The sequence below is a fragment of the Tubulanus polymorphus genome, chromosome 2, assembly GCF_964204645.1.
Source record: "Tubulanus polymorphus chromosome 2, tnTubPoly1.2, whole genome shotgun sequence".
NCBI lineage: Eukaryota > Metazoa > Nemertea > Palaeonemertea > Tubulaniformes > Tubulanidae > Tubulanus > Tubulanus polymorphus.
This window is the reverse complement of record NC_134026.1, coordinates 29,444,646-29,468,944: the sequence shown is the minus strand read 5'-3', so window position 1 is coordinate 29,468,944 and position 24,299 is coordinate 29,444,646. Positions and strand designations below refer to the sequence as shown.

Sequence of the window (24,299 nt, the reverse complement as noted above, 5' to 3'; positions counted from 1 at the left end):
ATGATTCATAGAAATAAGCACCCAACCTTCCAAGGGCACCCCCTTGAGGGTTGAATTAAAAATTTTGGTTTACTTCACATTCAAGTTACCGGTAGTTACCTAATCATTGGTGGTAAGCTTTTAAACTCCAATTTTTTGTTTACTTCACATTTTCAATTAGTTAGCTACGTAATCATTGGAGGTATTCTTTTACCACCAACTGAAAATATTTGAAACTGAACCCAAGGGTCATTCCCACACATTGACTTACCACTAACGAATTGAAAACTTGCGATAAATTGATAAGGTCTTTGCTAAGATCTTGTTTTATTTTCCTTGTATTTGTGATCTGCTGCTGATGTTCTTCCAACTTCAAAAGTTCATACCAATATTTGACATTGCGCGATAAATCATCAGGTGGATGGAGGATGGTGGCAGGAGGCAATGATACTTCCAATATTTGAACATCATCATCATCATCATGAATAAATTCCATCATTAACATCAACCACCTGTAGCAATGACAAATATAATGCATAAATTCATTTCTATCTCCTTTACCACTCCATCCATTCCCAAAGCACAAAAAAGATATCATTCACTCGTGTGATTATTGATACATTTATGAATGAATTTGACAATGTTATATTGACTTCTACTAAATGTTTTATTGACTTCTAGCTGTTTAGCAATCCAAAAACAATGTTAATTCAGACGTATAGTTTCACTGCAAATGGCCAAGGCAAATGCAAGACTTTTCGAGATGTGTTCAAGAAGAGCATAGAATTATATCTGAGAAAAATATTCGGAACAAGCTTTGGACAAATGTAGCACAGGCCTAATCAGAAGATAGAAAATAAAAAAAAAGGTTTTTTTATAACCATTTTAAATTCATAATACGATACCTTGGTTGATAGCTGCCGATTTGAAATTGAATTTGAATTTGGTAACCACATCAATTCAATTCAATCGTTGCTCCACAAAGCTCAAGGTCGTCGACAAAGAACACCCGGTTTGTAATCTTATTTTGGTTAACGATTTTCTCGTGTATTTTTTAAATTTTCTTTACAATATTTGTTTGATTTACTGTCTTTATGAAATGTATCTACGCACAGTCATTATTTTGATATTGTAGTTTATGTGTTACATCTCTGAATTGATCTATGGTGCCTCGAAAACAATGATTGATGTTTCATTTCGCGGCTAAAATAGTCTGTCAAATCTACGTTCGACGTGGTTGGGCTGGCGGGTCTTATCATTTATTGATTACCTTACTTTATCAGAAGAATGTAATTTATTTATGAAGATTACATCTTGACTTTGAGCCCTAGATGTTGCTAGATGTTGATTCAGGAGCTTTATGAGATACCAGGCGAGATGGAATGGAACAGTGTCTTTGAAGTTTCTGAAACAGAACCGTAACAACGACTGGTATTCAGACTATATTGACTTATTGATGATGTTTCCATTTTTAGAAGAAATGGCATCATTTGTTGCAGTGCCGCCATCAAATGCCAGTGTAATACAAGATGATCTTGAGAACGCGTGTCGATTAGTGGAACAGAATTTACAAGCTGATAAAGCATATGGAGACCTATCTGATTTACTAGGTTTAGCCTCACACAGTAAGTCCCTATCTACAGTCTCTAACTATTTAATTATTCTAAAGTTTTATATCCGATCAATATTGATTTCGATGATTTTTACGCTTTTCAGAACAACCAACTTTAAGCGGTCTGCATGAAGTCGATTATCCAATTCTCTCCGATCCGAAAGTTGGATTGGATTCTTTATCGGAGATTAGCTCTGTAAAACGTGTTCCGTTGCCCCCGGAGCTTGTTGAACAATTTGCTCGTATCCTTTAGAATAAATGCGTTTCTAACACGGTTGTAAATGTTTGATTTTAAACCCCCAGCTATATACGAGACAAGCCCTTTTTGATTTGAGAATATCTTTAACATTTTGAATAGATATGCAGTATCATTGTATGATGGGATTGTTTCCAGAAATCAGTCGTGCTTGGTTGTCTATCGATAGCGATATATTTGTTTGGAATTATGAAGACGGGTGCGTAGTTAATGCGTTATTTATTCCATCAAATAGAATTTGTTATATTTAATGCTATAAAATTGACTGTGTATCTTCAATTTCAGGTCTGATTTAGCGTATTTTGATGGTTTAAGCGATACTATACTCTGCGCTGGTTTAATCATACCTAAACCGGGTAAGCATCTTTGATAACTGCAGAGTATTCGATCGTACTTCTACCACACGTGAAGCTGTTTTAATCGATGATAGTTTTCTTTTTTTAAGGAATATTTCAGCCACATATTCAGTACTTATTGTGTTTAGCTACACCTGTCGATATCGTGTTACTCGGAGTCAGTTTTGTTCAACCATTTGATGGTGAGTTCATCGAATTCTAATGATAGTTTGACTTATTTTCCAGCTTTTGTCTCGTTATATCATTATGTCTGATATTCCTTACCGGGTTAAAAGTAAAGTGGCCACCCCGTTTTACTAACAGTACTAGCTTGATAAGTAAAGTGAATTCGTTCATTTCATTCAGGTACATTGCATGAAGATAATCGTTGTTTTGGTGAGATGCATTTACTGCCCGACCCGCTGTTCTCTATCCCTACCGATGGCACTCATATGATATCGGTGAATGGCTCGGAGAACGGTCGTATATTTATGGCTGGTAAAGACGGCTGTCTTTACGAACTGATTTATCAAGCGGAAGATGGTTGGTTCAGTAGGAAATGTCGTAAAGTGAATCATTCGACGAGTACATTGTCGTTTCTGATGCCGTCGTTCCTCAATTTCTCACTAGCTGAAGACGGTAAGTCATTAATTAGATTAGGAGAACCTGTGCTGTGAATGATGGAAGGGTATGTGAATAGTTTGTATGTATTTATAGATCCCCTACAGCAGATCAGTATCGATGAATCTAGACACATTTTATACACGAGATCACAAAAAGCAACAATACAGGTAAATTCTACAATCACTTCAGGAGATTTTATTCATTTAATCAATGCAGTTATTCATGTGTTGTATTTGTGTTATTTGTAGGTTTATGATTTAGGTGAAAATGGTTGCAGTATGAGTCGAATAGCGGCAGTATCGCAACAAACGACGCAGCAGAATGCCTCTCTTATAGCCAGGTAACTTATAAACCTTAACAATACGAGACATAAACCATTTAAATAAGTCAGGGAAATTTGTTGAGATTATAAGATCGCGCGTCACAGTTTCTGTCATTGTCTTAAGTACTGGTATTTGACTGTGTTAATTGATTGGCTTTTTAGGATCGCTGGTTGCTTTATGAAATCTGTTTGTTATTTTTCAGGACTATCGATCGTACAAATTTCAAAGAAATAATCCACATTTCAGCGATACCTAAATCAGAGTCTGTGAATGTTCATTTAGTAGCGATCACCTATAAAGGTGTTCGCTTGTATTTTACTACTGATTATTTTGGTCAGAATCGTCGCCCGTCGATGTTATCATTGGTTCACGTTAGACTTCCGCCAGGGTTCTCAGCGAGTGGATCTCCTCAGAAACCGTGTAACGTACATAAAGCTTACTATAGTAAAGGTATTATGAAAAATCAATGATTGTATCTTAGATGAAATTCAGGATAAATTTATCTGACTAATGAGGTTTATATCTTGCAGGTACTTTAGTTCTATCATCCTCTCGGAAAGAAGTAGATAGTGATGTATTGTGGACTCTCGGCGCCGATACTTTCCCTTTTCAACAGCAACTCATGGAAACACAGGTAAAGTCTCTAAATCAATGTAAATGATTAAGACTATTTCCAATCTTCGTGAATATCATTGAGAAACCCACAATATCAATTCAAATAACTATTACCTATATTGCTTTTGTTCTTACGTAGGATGGAATTATTTCACCCATCTCTGGAGTTTATATGAAAAATAACAAAAATAAACAATAACAGAATGTTTAAATTGATATTGTGGGTGTCTCTCAATGATACAGTCAAACTTACTGACGGTTTTTTATGGGAAATATTGAATCACTAATGATTGATGTGTTTATTTTAGACGATGACTCCAGTTGATGGACGGACGTGGGTTCTATCAGAAATACCAGTTCGTTTACCGAGATTCGAAGCTGATGACTCTTTTAAAACGCCGGGAAAATGTGACCCACCAATCGTGGTTAGTCAACATATCCAACCAATCAGAAGATTTGTTCTTCTTAGTTCTAAGGTACGCCATTATATCATCATCAGTCTATTATCCGATGGATGTGATGATATATAACCCACAACCCCGGTTTATACGCATAAACTTAAAAGATTGATAACATGATTCATTTATCAAAAGTTAAAAGACAATATTTTGGACCCAGGTACTATTTTCAGAATCTTGTAAATTCATATATAGTGGGTTTTAAATGTATATTTTCTATTCTTCACAGTTCAGTGTGGTTATTCTATTATTGATATAAACTGTCTGTTGATTTTAGGGATCGCATTTAATGGATAAATATTTACCGGTGAATCAATTACAACAACTTCTCATTAGAAATCAAGGCGCGGATAATGAGGAAGTGAAAGCGTTCTTTCAGCTGCATAAAGAAGAGCAAGCGTGTGCTACGTGTTTGATTCTTTGTTGTTCCCGATCTCCGTCGAATCAACACATAGTTGAATGGGCGACGAGAGCTTTCTTCTTGTACGGCGGAGAATCCACGTATAATTACCTCTCATCCGCTCCGTCACAAACTGGAAATATCGGACCGGGTTTCCCGCAATCTCCGGCTGTTGGTACGATTTTGTTGGTATTCTTGATTTCAGTTCGGATGCTTAAAAAACAAACCTGAAACTAACCTTAAAGTTGTTAATTTCAGCATCGCGTACTTCAGGATTTCAGCCTAGTTCACCGATGTCTCAAACAATTCCGTTTGCAACACCTGCTCATGGTAAGACTTTACTCTTCTATCACCCACCGTGGTGTTCCATCGCTCAAAATCTTTGTTCATTGAAATATATTATCGAAATGATATTTTTAGGCTCGCAACCGATCCAGATGTCCACTCCTAACACAGTGTTCGCTCAGAAATCACAGTTTGGTTCGTCGACTGGTCCAAACTTCACTCTGGATATCAAATTCTCGGGCAAACATAATGGCATATGTTTATACCTATCTCGTATTCTAAGGTAAATTGACTATTTGTTATGTGAGTATTATGTTATTGTGAGAATGTTTATGACTTAAACTCGATTTGTGTTAACTTTAAGGCCAATTTGGGAAATGAGAATTGTGTCCGACAAGCCATTGAATTGCGGAGGAAAGGAATTTGTAAGAATGATTCTTCATTTAGAATTTTTGAAATTTAATCTATTTTGTGTAAGATGAATTGTTCGTTGCTGTTTACAGCTAAGCAGTCGCTTTAGTAGTGAAGAACTTAGTTGGTTCCTTAAACATTTGGAAGGTTTGAAAGATTTTATCGAATCAAATACTCATTTCTCCGCTCAAGGCCTCGCTGATGGGTAAGTAAGCAATTTGGGTCCAGTTCCACAGTTGTGAGTTAAGATTTGACTCTGAGTTTACTCATTGAAAATGAACTAACTTTAACTCAGAGTTAACTCTAACTCACGACTGTGGAACTGGATCCTGGACTTTATATAGCATATTTAGAAGCATCAGGAGAATCTAATGCTTCCAATTATTGTAGAACGACCAGTTTTCAACAAAGTCGACTTGTGGGTCAAATGGATGATCAGTATAGGAAACAACAAGGTAATGTATATATACCGGTAGTTCATCTTCATTCTTCACATTTTAAAAACTATTGAGAAGTAATATCAGTTTGTTATTTTATTTCAGCTGAAGCTCAAACTCATGAGAAAACCTCCCTTCAACAGATACTAGTGTTGATTAATAGGACTTATGAGGCTCTTGGATTATGGAAGATAATCTGCGATCATCAGTTCCATACAGTTATAGCTATGCTTGATGAGGTTGGTACACATGCGTATCTGAATATTTTACAATAATGCGTGTTAAAACAATTTTATTGATTGTTTGTTGTTTTCTAGCGTAATACAAACACCATAAAATCCATGACATTCAGACAGTTTTGTCTTGTTGGAAAAGAGGTAAGTTGACGTTATGATTTGAATCTCTTCTTTTTTCATGAGGCGAAAAGTTTGACGATTTTGTTTTTTGTTTTGATTACTAGCTGTGTCAGGAACTAGTATCGAGTATTATCCGCAATTATCTGAATGATAATGCTTCAGTTGATGCTATCAGTGGCAGACTACGTGAAGTTTGTCCAACTCTGTACAGCACTGAGGACGCTATTTGTTCTAAGGTATGATGACATAAATAATGATCGTCTTTAAGCACAGCATACACAACTTTCAACTGTCTAACGAATTATGTTTATATTTCAAGGCAAACGAAATGCTTCAGACTGTAAAAACAATTCAAAATCCAAATGAAAGAGAAGCAATTCTTAGAGAGGCTTTAGCGGTGAGTTAAATATCCAAGATCCAATTTTGCAATTCTTGGTTGAAATTTGACACTTTGGTTTAAAACATCAGGATTAAACAAATTGTGCTAAAACTGTTCAACTGCTGACTATTCTAAATTCATTCGTTTTCATTGTTTTCACATGTTTTTCGAATTGTTTTCTTTTCAGTTATATAAGAATATAGCTATCAGTGTTAATTTGCCGTCTGTTTGTAATTACTTTGCGTTCGTTCATTTCTACGAGGGAATCGTTGATTTGAGTTTATGCGTCGCCAATAAATGTGACCCTCAACAGTTAGCGTTGCATTACTATTCGTGCGGTGGTGCATTAACAGTCGATTATCCAGGAATGGAAGCATTCTTTAAAAGGTAAGTGGCTGTGATAGTTCAATAGGCATGCGGATCATACTGATCACCTGTGGTTCTTTTAGAAATTTTGATATGATTAATATTGCAGAAATCAAGCTTATAAATGTATAACTGATACGCTGGGAGGCTTGTTATCGACTAGTATGCTACATCCGCAATCACCTAGTGTTCCTAGAACACCTGGACCCCCTCCTGCTGTGGATACTGATAGATTAACTAGCAATGAAGCTGAACAGTATGTGAGTATCGTTCCTCTTTTTTCTCTTTAGTATTTTACCCAATCGATTAAATGGCTATTTTACCTTTTCTGTTACAGAGCGAGTCAATGTTTCAACTGGCTTTAAGGTCTGATGATCAACTCTTCCATGTAGCGCTCTATGAATGGTTGCTCGAACAGAAATTATATGAAAAACTTTTAGAGGTGCAATTGTAGTTTGAAATACGCTGAATGAAACTGATGGAGTTTAATAGTGTCAATTTACATTACCTATGCACTTTCGTTTTCTAGATACAATCGCCGTTCCTTGAAGCATTTTTGAAGAAAGCACCCACTGAGCATAATGCGCAGGAGACTGAAATGTTGGACCTGTTGTGGAAATACTATGAGAAAACCAAGAATTATCAAGCCGCGGCAAAGATTCAAGCTAAACTAGCAGACAGACAACAGTATGTGAACTTTATATTCATTGTCTCTTGTTAATTCACTTGCGTTTGCCTTGCGAGTCAATTGCCTTAGGATTATCACAAAATCTTAAAGGTTTTTTTTCCCTTCATGCGATGATGAATTATGGTTGGTCCACCTACTCCAGAATTCGCTTGCTGTCTTGGGGAAAAAATTCATTAGTCATGTGAATTATGAGACAAGCGGAGTCTATTGTAACTTTTATAGACTCGAACTTCAACGAACTTCAGGATCCACTTCCACAGTTCTGAGCTAGGGTTAACCGAGTTGAAATTAGTTCATTTTCAACAAGTTAAATCTGAGTCAACTTTTAACTTACAACTGTGGAACTGGGTCAGGTGACTAGAAAATATGTTCATTATAGCGGCTAGTTCGTTATATCCAGTATCAACTTATTAAAATTGTCAAATTTGGGATGAAATTCTCGGTTTGTGATGAAACGAGGTTTCGTACATATATAATAGAAAGCTTTAATTCTCAAGTGTCTCTTGTATGATTTTTGTAAGTTAGTAATGTATTAATCATATTGTAGAACTGATGTGACATTACAGCAGCGTATTGAATATTTATCACGAGCGATCATGTGCGCTAAAAGTTCCACAATACGAGGAGTTTCTGGAGCAGACGGCGAATTCCTCCACGAACTCGAGGAGAAAATGGACGTCGCAAGACTCCAAATACAGATGCTCGAAACTTTACAAAGACTACCAGCAACCGTACCACAACTCGAGGAGGCTATCAGTCGATTGAACTCTGAACTGCTAGATATAACTACTGTGAGTATAACGTGGAATCAACTCATAATATTCACAGTAAAAATGAATTCATTCATTCATCTGGTTGAATTTCAGTTATACGGCGATTTCGCTGAAAGGTTCGATATCGCAGAAAGTAAACTAGCTATCATCCACTGCGCTAGTCATTATGACCCTAGTTTGGTTGAATCGCTTTGGCAGGATATCATTGAAAAAGGTAATAACTTCTGTTCCTCTTATGGTGAGAAAGTAAACAACAACTTGTCTCGGGCAACTGACCATAACACCACATATTTGTCTTCGCCTCAATCTTTGGTTGTGTAAATATGAGATTGAAGTCATGATTTATGGATTTTACAGAATTGAATACGACTGCTAACATTCCATCTCAAACAGCGATGACAATATTGAGTAATAAGATTGTATCATTGGGCAGAAGTTACTCGGCTACTGAGAGATATTTCCCTGTTGGTACGTGTTACTGTATAAACATTCCACAAATCGTAAGCCTGTATCAAGTTAAACAGTGTATTAAAAACTTTAATCGATCGTTTCAGCATTTCTAATACAGTATTTAGAAAAGAGAAGTTGTCAGTTAGGTTTCGACTCTAAATGGGTTTTCACTATTCTAATCGATTGCGGAGTGAAAATAACTACTCTATTGGAAATTTATGATAGACTGATCAAATCAAAGGTAAGATTATTCACTCTCTGCGTGATAAGGTTTTGTTTTCAGTATTTAATTATTGAATCATCCCGGTAAAAATGTGTTTCATTTCTTACAGGATCCATTCTGGGTAACCAGTAAAAAACCATTACATTTATTATCTGCTGTTCATCAACTGATTCTAGCATTCACAGATACTCCAGCTCTAGTACCAGTTTATGAGAGGTAAACATAACCTTATTTAATGCAAGCTGGACCCTACCTTTTCAGATATTCGGTTCTTAAGTTTTTAATTGAAACAAATACTCGTACAAACACCAGATATTAGACATTTTATCAGCACACTCCTTTCAATGGCATATTGATACCTACCCAGTACAGACTAATGAACTTGTGTAACTTTTTGATGTTAAATTGATTTTGTTGTTTTTACAGACGTCAGTTTACTACTGTTTGTTTGGATGCACTTGCCGGATATTTGGTCGAACTTCAATCAACTAGCAGCATAGATATCCCTGTCAATCAGCTTATCCGTGATTTCAAAGGATTACAAGCCAAACTTGATAGACTCATTTAACACTAAAAATCTTTTGTTCAATAGGGAAAATTTTGCGTAATTTCAAAGCGTGGTTTTTGAGATACTTTATTCTAATGTTTATACATGTATCATGTTTATACTTACTTAAAATAATCATTTTGTATGAAAATAAATTCTTTTCTGTCGAAATTACGTATCGTTTTGTAAGTTTGTGTATTACTCTTGGAGAGGATTTTTATCAGCTAATGAAGACAGCAATAGAACTGGACTAGAATAAACGTTTATTTCTCATCAAGACCAAGCTTCTACTTGAAATCGTTTAGTTTTTTCTAAGTTTTCGATGTACTTCTGAGCTTCGAGTTCTTCTAGATTTCCCTTGTCCATTATGACAGTTTTCAAGGCATCTTTCACATTATCTGGCATTTGATTAGCATTCCTGAAGAGATAAATACATAATTTTATGACCAAGTCGAGTAATTTTAGTGTACGATGCCTACTCATGAATTGTCCCTTTAAATATCTTACCCAGCGATGAAAAACCATGCACGTTTCTCATGGATCCAGTTCCACACGAGATCAGCGTGAATTTTGATTAGATGTTGCACGTATATCTTATCCTCCTGATCCCGAGAAAAGGCTGTAAATACTTGCAATAATCCTCTCGCTGTTGGATCGAGCCATTCTTCTTTACAGTAATAATCTTTATTCTCATTACGGCAACCAAAAAATAACATCATTCCTGTGGATACATTATAAGAATGGGTAAAATGGTTCAGGAGTAATATGAATTATACTACTGTAAACTCAGTGCTAATCTTGAGGCAACCAAGGGTCTACTGTTACTACATACATGAATTAATGCAATATGGCCCAATACAGACAATTCTTACCTCCATATCCTTGGGAAGTACGTTTCTGAATAAAACTTCTGAACGGAGCCAAGCCAGTCCCTAGACAAATCAAACAACATTATAACAAGCTACAGAATATTCCAAATGTAACCAACAGATGTAAGTATTTTGTTTACCTGGTCCGACCATGATGACAGGAGTCAGCGGATCTGTAGGGAAATGTATAGTGCCAGTTTTCATCCAAACAGGAACATAGATTTTTAGGTTGTTTTTCGGTTGTAATTCTGATAACCAGGTCGAGCAGACCCCTGTCCTCGGTTTCACTAGTTTTGTTTTGTATCTTACCACAGCCATAAGCAGTTGAATCTCTGCTTCATTTGCCTGAAAAGATCAAATATTAATATCTCTGGAAATGACATTATGTACCGCAACGCACCATTGTCATAGTCCATACCTGTATGGCAGACGCTATAGAGAAGGCTCTTGGTTGTAGGGCTGGTATCAAGTCGAACAAATAATCAATCTTCAAATTCTTTACTGCACATGGAAAATCATCTAGAACCTGTAATTTCAAGTAGATTTAGTAAATGTTCATTCAGATCTGTTTTCAATTGAGTTTGTTTCATTAGTATTATAGTTATTACCTCTAAAGTAGTTCTTTTCATTCTGTTACAGTAATCATAAAGTTCTTGCTGAAATTAAAATGATCATCTTTTAAAATTTCAGGCTGCCAACAATGTATCGTGACAACGTTCATGTGGGGCTCATTATCTACCTGGCCTTCTGTCGAAGCAAATTCTCTCAGTTTTTCTTCTTCCAATTCAGAATCGGTGAAAAACGCCAACAGTTCAAAGAAATATCGTCTCGGGATGGAATTGATATCGAGATAGCTTTCAACGAGATAGCGCATAGTACACGGTTGTGGAAGACTTGCCGGTATACTAAAATCTGCACAGTAATAACATCATCATGTAATCAGTAAGATAACCAGAGATCCTGATACACCGGTGATTTCTCTATCTCTCACCTGGATCATTTTGTTTTAGTAGAAACAACGCATCCGGATCTAATGCGAATAATTTCAGAAAATTTTCAACAGATTGTAGTGAATTATTCGGATGAATCATAAGCACATCACCGGGTTCATACCTATAACAAATACCCAACATAAATTCTCATCAATTAGGAAACAGAGATGAAATTTTGAGAAAATTAAATCGAATCACTTACTTCAAATTTGTATTGTTGAATCGGATCAATCGGACATCTTGGAAATGATCAATAGCTGTCACTCTATCATTAGACAGTAATTGTAGGTATTGCACTTGAGAATTATCACGACGAATATCAATATTATTTTGATTATTTGTTTCATATATAATCTCATATCTAGGTAGAGGTCTGAAAATAGAAAGGAAGAATGGTTTAGGCCTAATCTAGGTCTTCTCTCGCTGAAAGTATTTTATAAAGAATGATGTAGTTCTTACAGTATTTGATCACTGATTACTTGTTTTCCATCCGGAATAGGATACAATTCTAATGCTTCATTCCAGAACTGTTTTAACCACGGGTCTATTGCTGCATCTGGACTAAAAACATAGATATCAAATCATTATTGAACAAGTTTGATTCTTAAGAAAAAAAAGACGATTTCAAACTTACCCCAAGTCATGTTGATCGTCGCCTAGTGCTGGTAAGCAGAGAGCTGTAGCTCCCAGTTGTAGGAGTCTTTTATGCAACTTCTTGGCAATGACATTAAACCTGAAATACACAAAATCAATCATCGATTTTCTAACAATTGGTAAAATGACCTCGATTAGTCTTATAAACAATAAACAAGTAAACAACTCACTTTTGATAAGAAGAATCTCCAAGTCCAATTATACTGAACTTTAAATCACACAGAGAATTTACTGGTAAACTTTTCCTTAAAATAAATCTCCAATAATTCTGAAAGGGAAAACATAAGAACATCGATAAGAACATTGAGAATGAAGGTTTATTGTTTGTGGGTGATGTTCGATGATGATTACCTTCATATTATCAGGAGGATCTCCCTGTCCAGTCGTTGAGCAAACAATTACTATGAATTTCTCATGAATCCAGTTTTCCTGTAAAAGTTTAAGCTCTTTGTAATAGAACTTATAAACTACAAGTTCACGGTTATATAAGTTTTATATCTTTACCATTGGAAATTCATCAAGTGCCGAGAGATGAACACTGAAATATCTTCTTTTAGCTTCTCTAATAACACGTTCTGCAACATCTTTAGCAGTTCCAGTTTGGCTTCCATATAAAACTGTGACTTTCCTCCGGGCAACAAGTGAATCATTTTCTCCCTCCATCATCAGCAGTCAATCTATCATTTAAGTAACAGACATTGATATCGTGTAATTATGAATCTCATGTAACTTTCACCTGTCTGTACTTTATTGATTTTTACTCGAATGTTTTTATTGTAAAAATTATAGAGTTCAATAAAGTTCTATTGTATTGTGTAGCCAGATTGTTGCCCTGGCAAGTGAGGAAACATATTTTTTTTCTAAAATGACTATTTATCAGCTTCAATAACAGACTGGCATATAGAATTGCTGGTATTGTGATAAACAATAAATTGATGCACACAATTTGAAACAGTTTTAAAAACAAAAAAGCACGTATTTAATGCCAAATATTTACTTTTTGGTGAATTTTACAGATTGCTGTATGACTACGTTGCGACGATTTGCAGTGCCTCCACTTTCTTCAATTATTATTTATCCTAAATATAGCAAATATTTTCCAATTAAATATAACAAAACAATTATTCATTAGTTTTTAAGGTATTCCATAAGTTTCTATATGAAATTTCGTGAAATTCAGAACATTCAAAAATTACCTTTATTGAAAAATTATGCGACAGTAAAAACATGGCGGCTATTTCGAGTTGGAATCTGAAAACAATTAAAAAAGAACTATTTGACGCTAATAGGATATGTTCTGCTCGAGGTTTACTCCATAGTTCAAAATGGTACATATTTTCCATATCTATTTCGTTTGTATTTTTACAATCATATAAATTAGACAGCCGAAATTACCAGGGAATGTAGATTTACTACAGGTCTACTAGAGGTGGCAGCACTTGCTGGTATTGAAACTGAAATTCAATTGGAACGGTAGTTTCGCTAAAGCAAAAAAATTTCTCTATGATAAAGCTATGAAAGCTATGTATTCTATTATTCAAAAGGGCAGACGTTTGAAACTTCCAGTAGATGTAATGTTTAAACTATTTGACATGTGCGTCGCTCCTATCGCGTTGTACGGTTGCGAAATCTGGGGATATGAAAACCTTGACTTATTAGAAAACCTCCACTGTTTATTTTGTAAAATTATCATGAAAGTTACAAAATATTCCCATAACCTTCAAGTATTAGCGGAGTTAGGACGTTGTCCTATGTATATAAGCGTAAAGCGTAGAATGATTAATTTTTGGGTCAAAACGATAGAGTGCAAACAAAGTAAACTTAGTTCAATTCTCTATAAGATATCTTATAATTTATATCTGAATGATAGGTTTAAGAGCCCCTGGCTGTTATTTATTAAGAAGACTTTTGATGACTGTGGCCTTTCGTATATATGGACACAACAATCTATGGTAAACTCTAGGACTTCTCCAAAACAATTACACCGTTTACTCCGTGATCAGCATGTGCAAGAGACAGAATTTAGGCTAAATAATAACCCGTTATACATTAATTTTAGACAATATAAGAAGGATATCAAATTTGAAAACTATATAAATCGGCTTGATGACGACTTAGTGACCAGCTTATTCCAGTTCAGGATTGGGTCTTATCTCCTACCTGTAAATAAATTGTCAAATCTCCATCTACCGAGAACCGATAGATTATGCCCCACCTGTAACGTTTTAGGCGACGAACTACATTTCATTTTTGACTGTAAATTACTTACCGTATTCCGTGAAAGCTACCTAAATTCAAATACCTTTCGGAATCTTGATGTTTTAAAAAATCCAACTTTTAAACTTGCTAAATTTATCAAATTAGGTCTGGATGTATATAGATCCCTCCGGTAGTGTGTGTAAATAGTATGTTGTAAATAACGTTTGTTATGTTTCAAAGTGCTTTTATCTACTGTTTTTGTAAATAATTGTAAATACTGTTTCTTTTCCTCCATATACCATGGAAATGGTTGGAGTGTAATAAATATTCGTATTCGTATTCGTATTCGTATTCGAAACTTTCGCTCGGACCGGCTATATTACACTAAAATCTGTCCCCTATTACACCAAATGATATTTCTAGTTATTTCATAAAGTCATTTTCTATTTTTTATAGGTCGGCCGAATTATTATTCGCTCTAAATGAAGTTGACATCACAGAAGAATTAAAGTCACTTCAAACACAGGTGATTGAATCACTCATAGCCACTAAATTATATCCCTAATTAACATACTGCAATTAACGTACTGAAATAACTAATACGTTTTTCTGTTTCTCTCACTGTAGGATTTGGTTGAATGCGATGATAATTATATTCTAGCTAAGAGTTATTTTGATCTGAAGGAATATGAAAGAGCAGCATTTTTCCTGCAGAATTGCACGAAAAATAACAAGGTTTTCTTCCTGCAAATGTATTCTAGATATTTGGCTGGTGAGAAAAAACGTTTAGATGAAACTAGTGATACAATAGGTATTGTATTAGAAAATCTCAATTGATTGCTTTTGTTTATGAATTAATGTATGGATTTGTTTTATTTTATTTAGGACCTGCTGATAAGGGCGATAATGAACATCTTTGTATGTTGCGCACTGAATTACAAATACATCACAAAGATCAGGGATTGGATGGGTTTTTATTATATTTGTGAGTAGTAGTAAGCTTCTATAATCGGATTGGCTTATACCAATATCCGATCGTGAAACTAATTTCTAACAAAATCAATTTTCTGATTCTCGTTAATATTGTGTATGATTTGAGGTTATCATTTATTCGTAGATACGGAGTGATATTGAAAAAACTAGATTTACAGAAAGAAGCACTTTCTGTGTTGATAGAGGCAGTTCATAGTGAACCCTTACATTGGGGAGCTTGGTTAGAGCTATCAACACTCATTAGAGATAAGGATATGGTGAGTTGTATGCGTGATCTATTGAAAGGCTTTCATGTTTCGAGTTTAGAATAATATTATTATTTTGGATTATTTTTATTCAGTTAATGAATCAGAAACTTCCCGATCATTGGATGAAAGTATTTTTCCTCGGTCACATGTATCTAGAACTTCAACTGAATGATGATGCTTTACAGCTTTATCAGAAATTATTGGATCACGGATTCTCAAACAGTGTCTATATACGTTCACAGATAGCTGTACATTACCATAATATCAGAGGTAATGAATAAACAGATCATGGACTCAGTTTTACTGTCTTGACATCCACTAGTGGTCTTGAATCCTAAGAATTGTCTTATAGATTGGCTACAGAAGTAAGATGGTCTTAAACTTGTCTTAAATGTAACCCATGACTGTACAATTGGCCCATGATTTTTGTATCATCAGTGATGTTTGATTGAAATCTGTGAATTATCTTTATAGATGTCGATCAGGCAGTTGAAGCATTTACTGAAATACAAGAACTTGATCCCTACAGATTAGAACACATGGATATCTTCTCAAATTTACTTTACGTCAAGGTAAAATGTATTACCGATCACATTTCATAAACTCCGGAGATGAAATTTTAATGTTAATTTCTGTTTGATTCAAGGAAATGAGGGCTGAATTAGCGACATTAGCTCATCATTGTTGTGATGTGGACAAATATAGAGTTGAAACTTGTTGTGTTATAGGTGAGTTTTTATACAGTAAACCAGACCTAATTACGTACTAGATTTCAGACTATAGAGTACAAAAATCTGAGACAAGGAGGGAATTCCGCGGCCGTCAGAGCGATGATTGGTCATCATCACATGAATTGGAGCAGGACAATTTCAAACTTTGTCTGAAGCATCAAATAATTCAAGGCAATTTCTACTGTAATCTACTTACTGTACTAGGTCATTTATTACTGGTTTTAAAATCTCTTTAAAGGCAATTATTACAGTTTGCGATCGCAGCATGAAAAAGCCGTCTTGTATTTCCAAAGAGCTTTGAAGTTAAACCCGCATTATTTGTCAGCGTGGACATTGATGGGACATGAATACATGGAAATGAAGAATTCCTCAGCTGCTATACAAGCTTATAGACAAGCCATCGGTAAGACTCGATATTAACAAATTCATATTTTTCTAAAAGTTAGTTGAGAAATTGAATGATTATTTTGTAGAAGTGAATAAGAGAGACTACAGGGCGTGGTATGGATTGGGTCAAACTTATGAAATTCTAAAAATGCCGTTCTATTGTATGTATTACTATAGACAAGCTCAGCAATTAAGGTAAGAACAGTTTCATCTAAAATACCTACGTTTTGGTCTTTATTTGCATAACTGTACAGAAGCGATAAGGGGCCTCGAGATGTCGCGTTCCAGCTCGACAAGTCGTCATATTTATGTCGATATATCGCGATATATCGCGTCAAGTCGACATGAATATGTCGACATATCGTGACGTTTTGACGACATATTTCGTTTTCTCGACCACTCTCTTCGCGACAAGTCGACATATTCATGACGACTTGAAACCCAGTCGTCATATTACTGGCGTCCTCGTCTTACATTTAGACGTGTCTTCAAATGACGGCTTGTCCCGTGGAAAATTGGCGAAAAAGCGAAATTTGTCGTGATTACGTCACGATATATCGACATATTCGTGTCGACGTGACGCGATATATTGCGATATGTCGACATAAATATGGTGACTTGTCGAGTTGGAACGCGACATCTCGAGGCCCCTTATCGCTTCCGTATAACTGATATCGGTGCTGGAATTGTTGTTTTATAGGCCGAACGATTCCAGAATGATTGTCGCTTTAGGAGAAACTTACGAGAAATTAGATCGTTTACAAGAGGCTAAAAAGTGTTTCTGGAAAGCCCACAATATCGGAGACGTGGAAGGATTGGCGTTGATTAAGTTAGCGAAGTGAGTATGATAATGAACAATGGACGATTCCTTTATTTCATGGACATGCTGCGACGCGCTAATTATTTCTGCAGATTATACGCAAAACTGAATGAAGAAGAACAAGCAGCCGTGGCTTATACTGAATATATAAATGAATCCCAGCAACCACAGGTTTGTATTCGGTGTAAACTTGTCCTTCGTTAATTCAGAAATGTACAGTACACGTAGTCTTCAAGGTGTGATATGTTTGATATTGTAGCAGTCAAATATCGAGGAATTATCTCAGGCTTATCAATATCTCGCCAATTATCACCTGAAACATCACAGATTAAATGAGGCTTACGTCGCTGCTACTAAATGCACTGAATTCTATCAGGTAATTATTAATCTATATCGAATTAAACAAAACAACCTGCATTGAAACAGAGAATACTTCTAGTCTACCTATTCAATTAATGCTGGGTTAAATACTCTAAAACGCGAGAACCATATACCTGTTGTTCTTGTATTATTCTGAGTTTTTGCTTCTACTAATCAATCTAATAGTTCAGACTCTGGTCTCTGCTTCGATCTTTGATTTCGTGTTGTTTTTTTTTAGACAAAGGAAGAAGGTAAAGCGTTATTACGTCAGATCGCGAATATGAGATCATTTCCTCCGGAACGTGAACAGTCGAGCTTTGAGAGAACTACAACACCTATCAATAGAATATCTCCCGTTAATTTACAGTTCGACTGATGAATCGTTGAAATTATTTCTAAAGGAACTACTGTATTTATGATTGCTAATAATCGATAATTGTTTTCTATATATGATGGCATATATTACTACGTAATGTAATAAATAAAATAATAACAAATTTTCTCCTTCAAAAATCCTTTTCATTCGTAATAGTTTCTGATCCTACCAACCATCAAAGATAACGAGATGAGACGATGTAGAATATAAACAGGTTTTATTTACTTTATTCACTAACATTTGTAAAAATATATGGTTATTGTACGATACAGTTCATTCTGACATGGACGGAGAGATTTCTAAGTACATAGTAGGGTTTGGTTATAGCACCATAGACAATCTAATAGGGAGGAAAAACTGACAGTAAAGTTAACACGAGTATTCTACAGGAAACTGATAAAACAATTATAGGATTCTCTAAATTCTAATCAGTTTACATACCGAGAGTGGATTAAAATACGTATGTGTTTATTTACATATTTATTTTAAGAAAATCTCACAGCATCTCGCAATTTTATATGTGTTCAAGTATTAGATATTTCAATACATCAATTAATACTTGTTCAATCAACATACATTAGTTATCCCTACAATTTACAAGTGAAAAGGCCACATTTCTATCTGTATCCTCCAGACGGCTCGTACTGTATTAAGATATTTCCTTTGATTCTTGAACACTGAATTGCTTTTATTTTAGGAATTTTTTATGAGGGGGAAGAGGTCTAGCAGGATTCAGTTTTTCTTCGTGGAATGGCGATCCCGGTAATGGATCCAGCTTTCCGTTAGTAAGACTGGTGGCACTCTGGTTCTTCTTATACTTCTTTGGCTAAAAGAAAATATGTAGAACTAATGTTTTTGTATCTAAAGCAGAGTGGCTTTTACTACTGATTTAGTGATTTATCTCATACAAACCTTTACAAGTGGATTCATGACTCCAACATTAGGTGCTGTACTGAACACTTTGTTGAAGTTGGTTTCTCTATTGACTAACTCCATCTGATAATATTTCTTATCATCCTGAAAAACAGATCATTTCATCTATACTACCTGTACATTGATCATGTTCAGCAGGTGCCTAAGAGTAACCGGGGTCTTAAACACTTACTAGTAGTTTCTTCATGGCCATTTCTTTATCTTGTAAAGCAGCTCTCAATTGTTCGATGAGTTCTAAATCTTCCGGGCGCGATTCACGATTTCTGAATCTTTCTTCAGCTTCTTCCAACCTTAACCAGTGAAATAGAAGACAAATCAATAGGAGAAATTGTTACCGATATTCAGTGAAATTGAAGCACGAATTGCAGACAGACTTACAGGAATTTATATTCTTCAATCTTTACTTTCAGAAGTTCTTGTGCAGAGTTAAACTCGACCAGCATGGCCTCACTCTGCGATGTATGTTCATCTATCAGTTTCTCTACCTCCTGTGTATGCTGATTTTTCATCTGTTCCTCGCGTGTTCTGAATAACACATCATTTGATATAAAGCCACGTTGTAATAAATCAGTGGCCTATGATCTTTCCTCAATGAAATCTTACCTGATTTGCTGATTTGCATCACTTCTAACTTTCAATATTTCTTTGCCTTTATGGTCGAGCTCTTTTGCTAATTCATCAATGTCTAATTGTAGTTTGTTCAGTTCTGTTTCTAATGTCGAAATGTGTTTTTCTCGGTGTCTGATATCATCCTGAAGTTCATCTACTTGTAAACTGTATTGCGTTTCCTGAAATAACCACCAAATAAACGCGATATTCATTGAAAGTGAACAGAAACTTGGCTTTAATTGCCTGTCAATCACAGCATTGATATGGTCTTTTTTAAATTGGTCCCTTCCAGGTGTTGGCTTAATCAGAATGGACTAACTAGCGATAGCGTGAACGCGGCTTGAGTTCTTTTTCTAAAGGTCATATGTTTCGTTCATTAAGTTTACCTTTTGTTTAGCAATCTCTAAAGCTCTGTCTAATTCTAATCTCGCTGCTGACATTTGATTTTGATGCGCTCTGCTGTATTGCTCAATTTCAATAGAATGTTTATGTCTCAGTTCAATTTGTAATCGCTCTAGAAAATCAAAAACCATTTCATCGAATCACTACCATATTTTTCTTAAGCGAGGTCCTTGTATTTAAAGTATATTTACCAATATCTTTTTTGGTTTTTTCGGTTAAATCTTCAAGCTCTAGTTTTAATTGTTGTTCAGCTTGTTTTTTCAAACTATCGACTGTAGATTTGTGAGCAGTCATCTGGCACTGCATGTCTTCAATATGTTTTCTCTTCAGATTTTCTTCCAAATCCTAAAAAAGAAGGAAACTTCAAATGATCAAATACACCGTATTCACAGGAGATCATGATACGAACACATGGTAAAACTTACAATCAAATCTTGCATCTTTTGGTCTGTAACTTTCTTTATTTCCTCTTCATGCATTTGTTTCATCCGAGTTATATTCTTAGCGTATTCATCTGCAGCTTCCAGCATCTCGTTGCGTAACCGACGATTTTCATCCTCGGCTTCTTTTCTGAGTTTATCCATCATTGAAGACGATTGATCTTCTTTCGTTCTTATATTCGATTTTAATCGAGATATCTGAAAATTGATTGATAGTCAATCTCAATTTTCGAGATAAATCGACAAATGAACAATGAATTCTGCTGATATTTGAGATGATTTGTACCTGTTCTAATAGTTCATTGATTTTACTTTGCCAGCCGTCTCTAGCCGCATTCATCTCTTCATCTTTCTGTTTAGTTAACTGTTCTAAAGCTAGACGGCGCTCTGTTTCTTTCTCTGTTGTCACCTGCTGTTTGATTCGACCACATTCCTCTCTATAGATAATAAACAATTATGAAAATTACCCTCAAAAATTCATATTTTCGAATTTCTGATTGAAGCAATAATTACCTTATTCTGTTTGCCCAATCTTCATCTTTTCCCGTAGAGATATCTTTGACACGTTTTTCTAGCATTTCTGCTGCTTCTCGCAGTTTTTCTTCGTGTAAACGTCTTAATTTCTGCAACTCGTCCTAAAAATTACAAATGTTGCACATTCCAAACTCGATTATACACAATAATTACAGACGAGAGAATAGATAACATATACAAACCTTAGTTATAACAGACTCGTCGGTGATTGATTTCAGATCATTTTTTGTTGATTCTAGTTCTTTCTTTAATTTTTCCGATGTATTCTTTAGAGTTTCGATCTCACTAGAAGCTGAACCGAGGCCTTGTTCCCTTTCAGATATCAATTTCTCCAATCTTGAAATCTTTTAAAAGAATAACCATATTGTATGATATTGTTCAGTTTCTACTTGGATATTTGTGTACTGGTTTAAAGCTCACCTCATCATTGGCTTTTTGTAGTTGATTATTGAACTCATTTTTAATTCTAATTAATTCTGCTTGCTGCGATTCGTAATCTTCGCGGAATTTTTCAGAATTATTATTCAACATCGCTTCCAATTCCTACAAGATTTATGAAAATAATCATCGTTTGTGGTCTTTACTGAGATGTAATCCTGATATGCGTGGACTTTTCTACTATTTCTATACTCACTCTTTTAATTTTTGCAATCTCCTCATCTTTATTTTTCTTTAACTCGTCATACTCAGATTGATTTTGTGTTCGCAATTTAGAGAAGGCCGTGGCATGCGATTCTATTAATTGACTCTCTTTCTGTTTAGATTTCTGTTCCAGATTCACAATTTCTCTCTCAAATTTCTCTTGCATTGTTTTTTTCTCAACTTGTAGATCTTCCAATAACTAATAAACGATGTCAGGAAATTAAAATCAGAATTCTAATCAAACTTCGGTGGAAAATTATACAAATCAATTCAAAAGTATGATACTTTACCCTTTCTAAAGTGCGGATTTTATTGTTAGTTTCATGTTGATGAGACTGACTCTGTGATTCTATTGATCCCTTCTCTTTTTCGAGATGTGATAATTTACCGCGCAGTCTATCAACTTCCATTCGTAAATCTTTAATCGTTGCCTCGTGTTGAAGACGAGTTGCTTCCAGTTCACCGATATTTGCTGCAATTATTTGAGATATTTCATAATACGAGAAGTTACAGATCGATGAAAGCTTTAGAATAAAGTTCTGCTTACTGGATCGTTTGAGCAGTTCTTCTGCCTGTTCTTCAACTCTTAATCGCGATGATGATAGATCGGTTTCCGTCAACTGAAGACGACCTAAAGTTTCCACTAATTCATTCTTCACTTCGTATAACTATAAAAAAATCCCAAACATCGATCAAGATTATTAAACATCGACCAAATACAGTCAACTCCCAGTTATCCATCACTATCAGGAATTCTGTGATTTCGGTGCATAATTGAGGGTGAAGGATTTAAGAGAATTTAAGAAATTTCCATTTTATTCAAGACACCCGAAATTACTCAAAACATATTCACTTTTATCATTAAGCTGTTTTCTATAAAGGTATTAACCGTTCTATTGAACTCTGCCTTTCACATAAGAGGTAGTGAGAAGTTTGTTCTATTATTTAAGATGTATTTTTACTTCATTACTACTTTTAATTTGTATTTCAATACTACATTTGTTAGACATTTTCATTGGCGGATTATCTAACGAAAATGAACTATTATTACAAGATTTGTTAAGAATCTTTATGTGGCAGATGGTGGATATGGAATTTGGCAGAATATTGGAAGCTGAAAGCATTGATTGACCCAGGACTAAGCTTTTACTTGGCAGTAGCTGGGAGTGATGGATAAATGGAGAGTGGATTATCGGGAGTTCACTGTATTTTGAACTAAGACTACTAGTGAGCCTGGTCTAATACCAACCTGTCTGCTGATATTTCTCGAATTCGAATCTTTTTCTTCGAATTCCTTCTTCACTTTCTCTAATTCCCGTTTATACTTTTCGACCTCATCTTCAGCCGTAACAATCTGCTGTAACAAATCGTCGATGCGTTTTTTATTTTCGTTTTCTAAAAACGCGTAATCTTTTCGCAGTTTATCGTTTTCCCCGCGTAACACTCTAATCTGCTCGTCACCGGCTTTACTTTGCGAATCTCTCAACGCTTGTAACTCTTTCTCGTAAAATGCTTGCGCTTTGTTTAATTTCCCGTCGTAATCCTCGATAAGCCGAGATTTTTCCGCCGTTAATTTATCGAAATCGTCCTGTAATTTTTGTAACCGTTCGTTATATTCTCGTTCTATTTTAAGACGCTCAGATTCTAAATCCGTCTGCTGTCCCTGTTGAGTTTTAAGCAGTTCGTCGATTTTTAATTTATGAGCGTTTTTCATATCTTCGATAATCGATTGTTTATCTGCGTTGAACTGTATTCGTAAACTCTCGAATCGCGTCAGTTGTTCCTCGTAATCTCGTTTGATCGTCGCGATTTCTTTCGATAGTGAAATGATTTTCTGCGTGTGTTCGGTTTTGATATCGTGTTCGCGAGTTTCGACGTTCTTTTTGAAACGTTCGAAGTCGCCGAGCGCGAGATTCTTCTGTCTCTCGTATTCCTCGACCGCATCCCGTAGCGATTGTATTTTACGTTTTTGTTCGACATCGTTTCCGATTTTGCTTCGATATTGTTCCAGTTTAGTTTTCGTTTCCGCTAATATTTTTTGTATTTGTTCCTCGTTTTGTTCTTTGATGTTTTGAATTATTGCTTCGTGTTCGTCGTTTTTTGTGTTTAAAGCATAAATAACCTGAAAATGACACAGACGTAAAGATAAATACAAGAATCAAACATTCCTAGGTATTTTAGGCTATCATCAATCATAACAAAACAAAAACTCCAGCTTCAACAATCCGGTTACCTTTGTGAGCTGGGCAATTTTCTTTGACATCTTAAGGTGCATATCTTGCGACACCTCAGTGTCTTTCTGAGGGAGGGTGCCATATTTCCCAGTTGTGTAATAGTTGAAAGGCTGCTTAGTGCTGGCTGCCATTTTGTCAAATTTTTCAGCAGGTCGAACGAAAATAGATTTTTTTGTGTAGAAATTCCAGGTCAAAACATGGTCTACAGATGAACAGATATTAGTGACAATGGATATGAAAGCACTGTTAATTCATTCATTTTCGTTTACTAATTAGAAATTGATCCAGGTTGTTTTAAAATCCATTTTAAGCACATTTTCTTTAAAATTGCGTAGTATTATAGTTTATCCGTTGCCAAT

General features: G+C 35.3%; 4 protein-coding genes across 6 annotated transcripts; 2 read left to right on the top strand and 2 right to left on the bottom strand.

Moving 5' to 3' along the window:
• The first annotated feature begins 982 nt into the window (after nt 1–982).
• On the top strand, nt 983–9,677 carry LOC141898467 (nuclear pore complex protein Nup155-like). The gene is made up of 32 exons (XM_074784374.1): nt 983–991; nt 1,455–1,604; nt 1,696–1,833; nt 1,950–2,046; nt 2,133–2,203; nt 2,293–2,385; nt 2,549–2,821; nt 2,900–2,973; nt 3,055–3,146; nt 3,332–3,579; nt 3,660–3,763; nt 4,053–4,220; nt 4,480–4,777; nt 4,861–4,932; nt 5,023–5,170; nt 5,252–5,312; nt 5,391–5,503; nt 5,689–5,753; nt 5,841–5,974; nt 6,053–6,112; nt 6,196–6,327; nt 6,411–6,488; nt 6,658–6,857; nt 6,946–7,096; nt 7,174–7,278; nt 7,366–7,523; nt 8,072–8,315; nt 8,391–8,511; nt 8,655–8,765; nt 8,852–8,988; nt 9,080–9,186; nt 9,397–9,677. Exons 2-32 carry the CDS (start codon nt 1,460–1,462, stop codon nt 9,536–9,538), a joined length of 4,140 nt encoding a protein of 1,379 aa, XP_074640475.1. The 5' UTR covers nt 983–991; nt 1,455–1,459; the 3' UTR covers nt 9,539–9,677.
• Nucleotides 9,678–9,790: 113 nt separating this feature from the next.
• LOC141898458 (NADPH-dependent diflavin oxidoreductase 1-like) lies at nt 9,791–13,461 on the bottom strand. Of its 2 annotated transcripts, XM_074784356.1 has the most exons (17): nt 13,428–13,461; nt 13,229–13,283; nt 13,030–13,111; nt 12,537–12,709; nt 12,384–12,461; nt 12,203–12,300; nt 12,013–12,111; nt 11,838–11,939; nt 11,581–11,751; nt 11,378–11,499; nt 11,126–11,298; nt 10,995–11,042; nt 10,805–10,912; nt 10,527–10,731; nt 10,390–10,449; nt 10,025–10,238; nt 9,791–9,935 (listed from the first exon to the last, which is right to left on the bottom strand). In XM_074784356.1, the coding sequence occupies exons 4-17, from the start codon at nt 12,696–12,698 to the stop codon at nt 9,791–9,793; spliced, it is 1,785 nt and encodes a 594-aa protein (XP_074640457.1). In that variant the 5' UTR covers nt 12,699–12,709; nt 13,030–13,111; nt 13,229–13,283; nt 13,428–13,461. The 2 variants fall into 2 exon arrangements, with proteins under 2 accessions (XP_074640457.1, XP_074640456.1); XM_074784355.1 differs by lacking the exon at nt 13,428–13,461 and having other exon boundaries at nt 13,030–13,093; nt 13,229–13,277.
• Nucleotides 13,253–18,222, top strand: LOC141898459 (cell division cycle protein 23 homolog). Of its 2 annotated transcripts, none has more exons than XM_074784357.1 (14): nt 13,253–13,360; nt 14,688–14,757; nt 14,859–15,042; nt 15,117–15,216; nt 15,349–15,481; nt 15,565–15,742; nt 15,947–16,044; nt 16,119–16,200; nt 16,442–16,606; nt 16,677–16,785; nt 17,291–17,428; nt 17,503–17,581; nt 17,670–17,786; nt 18,009–18,222. In XM_074784357.1, the coding sequence occupies exons 1-14, from the start codon at nt 13,260–13,262 to the stop codon at nt 18,144–18,146; spliced, it is 1,692 nt and encodes a 563-aa protein (XP_074640458.1). In that variant the 5' UTR covers nt 13,253–13,259; the 3' UTR covers nt 18,147–18,222. The 2 variants fall into 2 exon arrangements, with proteins under 2 accessions (XP_074640458.1, XP_074640459.1); XM_074784358.1 differs by lacking the exon at nt 13,253–13,360 and adding an exon at nt 13,903–13,984.
• Nucleotides 18,223–18,366: 144 nt separating this feature from the next.
• On the bottom strand, nt 18,367–24,284 carry LOC141900415 (protein FAM184A-like). Its single transcript, XM_074787305.1, has 17 exons — nt 23,940–24,284; nt 22,956–23,828; nt 22,254–22,374; nt 21,997–22,178; nt 21,699–21,905; nt 21,485–21,607; nt 21,247–21,408; nt 21,044–21,165; nt 20,817–20,967; nt 20,516–20,728; nt 20,282–20,435; nt 20,075–20,202; nt 19,683–19,867; nt 19,458–19,604; nt 19,252–19,369; nt 19,059–19,163; nt 18,367–18,972 (listed from the first exon to the last, which is right to left on the bottom strand). Exons 1-17 carry the CDS (start codon nt 24,069–24,071, stop codon nt 18,835–18,837), a joined length of 3,261 nt encoding a protein of 1,086 aa, XP_074643406.1. The 5' UTR covers nt 24,072–24,284; the 3' UTR covers nt 18,367–18,834.
• Nucleotides 24,285–24,299: the final 15 nt, after the last annotated feature.

Coding starts and splice junctions, on each gene's coding strand:
- LOC141898467 (XM_074784374.1), top strand. CDS start 1,460: ATGGCATCATTTGTTGCAGTGCCGCCATCAAATGCCAGTGTAATACAA. Junction 2,204..2,292: donor TTTAATCATACCTAAACCGG/GTAAGCATCTTT, acceptor TCTTTTTTTAAG/GAATATTTCAGCCACATATT. Junction 4,221..4,479: donor TTGTTCTTCTTAGTTCTAAG/GTACGCCATTAT, acceptor TGTTGATTTTAG/GGATCGCATTTAATGGATAA.
- LOC141898458 (XM_074784356.1), bottom strand. CDS start 12,698: ATGATGGAGGGAGAAAATGATTCACTTGTTGCCCGGAGGAAAGTCACA. Junction 12,301..12,383: donor ATCCTCCTGATAATATGAAG/GTAATCATCATC, acceptor TTTCCCTTTCAG/AATTATTGGAGATTTATTTT. Junction 10,732..10,804: donor CTATAGCGTCTGCCATACAG/GTATGGACTATG, acceptor TGATCTTTTCAG/GCAAATGAAGCAGAGATTCA.
- LOC141898459 (XM_074784357.1), top strand. CDS start 13,260: ATGGCGGCTATTTCGAGTTGGAATCTGAAAACAATTAAAAAAGAACTA. Junction 14,758..14,858: donor TAAAGTCACTTCAAACACAG/GTGATTGAATCA, acceptor CTCTCACTGTAG/GATTTGGTTGAATGCGATGA. Junction 16,607..16,676: donor AGCTTATAGACAAGCCATCG/GTAAGACTCGAT, acceptor ATTATTTTGTAG/AAGTGAATAAGAGAGACTAC.
- LOC141900415 (XM_074787305.1), bottom strand. CDS start 24,071: ATGGCAGCCAGCACTAAGCAGCCTTTCAACTATTACACAACTGGGAAA. Junction 21,906..21,996: donor AAATCCGCACTTTAGAAAGG/GTAAAGTATCAT, acceptor ATCGTTTATTAG/TTATTGGAAGATCTACAAGT. Junction 21,166..21,246: donor ACGAGTCTGTTATAACTAAG/GTTTGTATATGT, acceptor TGTAATTTTTAG/GACGAGTTGCAGAAATTAAG.